General features: G+C 42.3%; 1 protein-coding gene across 1 annotated transcript; it reads right to left on the bottom strand.

The window, feature by feature from the left end:
* Positions 1-2641: 2641 nt before the first annotated feature.
* Positions 2642-3586, bottom strand: LOC138301622 (olfactory receptor class A-like protein 1). Its single transcript, XM_069242135.1, has one exon. It carries the CDS (start codon positions 3584-3586, stop codon positions 2642-2644), a length of 945 nt encoding a protein of 314 aa, XP_069098236.1.
* Positions 3587-3990: the final 404 nt, after the last annotated feature.

The following is a 3990-nucleotide window of genomic DNA, read 5'->3' as shown; positions in this document are numbered from 1 at the left end:
GGCCTGATAATGTGGCCAAAGTAGACTACAAACAAAAAAAAAAAACAAGGTCAGAAAACAAAGCAAGCATATGTTAGCACAATGTTTATATCTTTTACTGTTAATACAGACAAGCCTCATCAATTAAATATCAGATATTTTTTATTATCAAACATTTTAGGGGAAAGGTGGTGGCACAATGGCTGAAACAGCTGACTGTGGAGCTGAAGAAGCCGGTTCAAGTCTTGGTGTCAGATGAACATCCTGTGTTTCTGGACAAATCACTTAGGGCTTGATTATAAGTTTGGCGGTGGGAAAACTGAACACCAGACCTGTGGTGAGGAGAACATCTTCGACCTGGCGTTCTCCCCACCTGCACTGGTGGAGACGGCAGCACCCTGGCGGTCAGACCTCCAGGGTCGTAATGAGACAGTCCGACCGCCACAGCTGTGGCCATGGCAGAGTCAGGCAAACCTCGGCTTCACACTGTTGTTAGCATGGAAATAGAAAGGAGCATAGTACAGTATGGTAACATTACCAATAGCTAACAAGCAATAAATAATTAAGAAAATGACAGGAAAGTAAACGATAAAGCACAGCGCTTGTGAAACGGGTGCCACGCTTAGAGTTATGGCATGTTCCAAGTAATTAACAAAAGAAGAAGGAAAGTAAAAAATAAGGTGCGGCAACCATGAAATGAGCGCCACACTGAGAGTGAAAGAGTGTTCCATTTAATTAAAAAGAATGCAGGTGGAAGGAAACTGTAGTTGAGCAGTGCTCCTCTGCGAAAAGCGGAAGTGACCACTTAGGAGACAGCAAAGAAGAACAACACTCAACTAAACCAATGGTAAGCAGCAGGCAGGAGCAAAGGTGCATTTGCGCTGCCTAGACTCGACCTAAAAAAAGACCAACACACTGACCTCACAGACCAGCCCATCTGGCACTTCCAGATTGTTCTACAGACCAGCCATGACTGAACCAGATAGAAGCCGTCTGTAAGAGGAATTGGTGTACTACCACAGTTGGACTCCATAACACTTTTTTACATTGATAGCTATTACGTGAGTGTAAATGTGTGCTTGTTTATGTGTATCTAGCTTTATGCCTTTGTAACTTACACATTTAGTGCTTTATTTTCACGTGTCACTATCGTTTATAAAAACAATCGAATTTTGCACCCTTTTCAAGTGGGTGGTAACCCATTTGCAAAAGGGAAGGGGTCCCCATGGGACCCCTTCCCCGTTGTGAATGGCACTGTTAACATTTTTTCACAGCAGGCAGTGGTCCTACAGACGACTGCCTGCTCTGAAAAAGTTAAATGAAAACATTTCATTTTTCGTTTTTGTAATGCATCTCATTTTCCTTTATGGAAAACAGGCAGCACTACAAAAAAAAAAACTGCTTTATTAAAAAGCAGTCGCAGACATGGTGGTCTGCTGTCCGCAGCAGGCCACCATCCCTGTGAGGGGCGCCATTCGCAAGGGAGTCGCAAATTGCGACCCCCCTCATTATTATTCATGAGGTGGACATTTGCGACCCCCTTGCGAATCGCAGATGGTGTCAGGGACACCATCCAACATTCAGAATTGCGACTTTCTCGCAATTTGCGGGTCGCAATTCTGAATGTTGCTACATGTGGCCCTAGGTGTTTAATGAGGAACTGGAACTGAAACGCCTATCATGATTCCAGCATGCATGATTCCACTTTCATTGCAGAAATGCCAAGTGTTGCATACTTACTGTGCCGGTAGTTTCAATTCATATCTCTTCGAATTATTTCACAAGAAAATGCGTTGTTGCCAAATTTAACTAATCTGAGAGGTTCCTAGCTTCTTAGTTGAGAAAAAGACATTTTGTCCAGTTATCTCCAAATGTTTTTGCGTTTTCTGAAAAGGTGACATAATAGTGAGAATATGTGGATGGCGTACTCATTGGAAGCTTGACAGAAACTCATTGCACATTGGACACTGAACACTACAATCGAGGTCAGAATCTGTGAGAGGGGAATGTTTATAGTACAGCTGCTATTGTACTCAATTTAAATCATCCAGTGCATTCCTGTGCCTGTATATCATTGACGTGCTCGCCTGTCTTTGTCTGTACTATCTATTCTTGCATTCCCCCACCGACCCGCGTGTCACCATTTCCTCTAGTGTCAGTCCAGTTATTCCAACGTTTAAGAGGAAATGTAGGCAAAAGGATATAACAGTGGCCACGCAGAGTGGTTGGCAGGAATGCAATGCAGCAATCATGCATTTTAAACAATCTGCTAAACCTTCTTTTCTTGAACAGTATCATCAATCAAACCACCAAATCCTACTTCCATTTTAGGTAGCATAACAACAGGGGCAGGCTGCATCGACTTTCTAGCAATTTAGAAAAAAATACATTAAAAACGATAATTCTAACCTTTGGTTAGTTTGAAACTCCTAATCAGTTTGAGACACAACTGCAAAAGGGTGTCATTTGGCCGCCCTCTGCTCCACCAAAACACAGATTTTCTTTTTAATACCGACGTTGAATTTGCAGACAGAGATTCAGTCACAAACTAAGGATAGAAAACATTAAGTTCAGAGGTATTTCCACTTGCAGAGTAATCCTATAAAAGTTGCATGATAGCCATTCTTCCTTGGCTACAATCTGACTCGACTACTCTCACACCTTACTTGGAGATGTCTTTGAGGTTAGCTTTCTTCTTGTTTAAGTAAGTCTGGAGTTTGTGTCTTATTTTTTTGTTGAACACCATTATAACGATAGGCACAGCAGTGGAGTAACACATAGTTAAATAATATCGGGTGCTTGACACCATGGGATGCACCTCGGTAGATACAATTATTTGATAAAACCAGATCAGGCAGTCCAGTCCAAACAAAGTCACATAGACAATGACCAAGGTGACCACAGTCTTGGCAGCCTGAGCTTCAGCATTTCGTTCTTTGTTATTCTGGGCATTTCGGATCACTGCAACCTGTTTGCCATGTCTGTGCAGAATCAACAAAATGTAGGTGCTAGCTGTTGCCATAATAAACACGATCATCAGGTCCCTGCCAAAGATACCAAAACCCACTCCTTGAATGGAGAGCTGGTCAGGGTAGATGACCAGACAGTATCCGAGGTTGAAGGTATATTTCAAGGCGGTTATGTTCCGGCTACCCACCGTGAACATTGGCAGGTTGGCACTGGTCACCATACTTACCACGTAAACAGCTATGAAAAACAACAACATGTACTTCTGCATGAGGAACTTCATGTTCAACCATTTTTCTGTATTTTGGGCGATGGTGGTGCATTGAAAGCAGCTCAGCAGGCAGGTGAACATGATGGCCAACGCCCTGGATGTGCGAAAGACAAAAAGAAGGATCTTGCACATTACATCTGTGAAAAGATATCTCACCCCAATCACATAGAGGGAATGTGGGACTCCTTGGGTGAGGCAGACAAGTAGATTAGCCCAAGCTAAGTGGGACAGGATGACTTCAGCTTTCATAAATGTATAGGCTCCGTAGACAATCCTCAGAAGTGTGAACAGGACTGTGAGATTTCCTGAAAGTCCCACAATTGTGGTAAAGAAGAAAATAAGTTCCAACAGCAAAGCATAAGCTTCCATGGTGCCAGAAAAAACTTAAGGGTGATCACTTAAAGGCATGCATTTCCGAGAGTCAAGGGTTCCTGGAAGAAAGAATGTGTAAATAGTGTCAGGGAAGTATTCAGATGTAATGAGATCAAGAGCAAAACAATTATTAGTCTCAATTTGCAAAGCGTTTTAGAGGTGTAAAAGGTAGATTTTGAAAATGTCACATCATATGCATGCTTTGATTAACCACAATTAAAAAATGTGCAATGTATGTGCAATACTGTTAGATACGTGTGCCTAAACCATACCAGCTATGGATATACACACACAAATAGAGCCAAGGATTGGTCTGAGGACATCTCAGTGGCACTGCCAAAAAAACACCTAGGAATGCAACACAATTGAGGATACCACCACAAAGTAATAGTACTTTTCGA

Source organism: Pleurodeles waltl, chromosome 6 (genome assembly GCF_031143425.1).
Source record: "Pleurodeles waltl isolate 20211129_DDA chromosome 6, aPleWal1.hap1.20221129, whole genome shotgun sequence".
Taxonomy (NCBI): domain Eukaryota; kingdom Metazoa; phylum Chordata; class Amphibia; order Caudata; family Salamandridae; genus Pleurodeles; species Pleurodeles waltl.
This window is presented reverse-complemented; position numbering and strand designations above follow the sequence as displayed.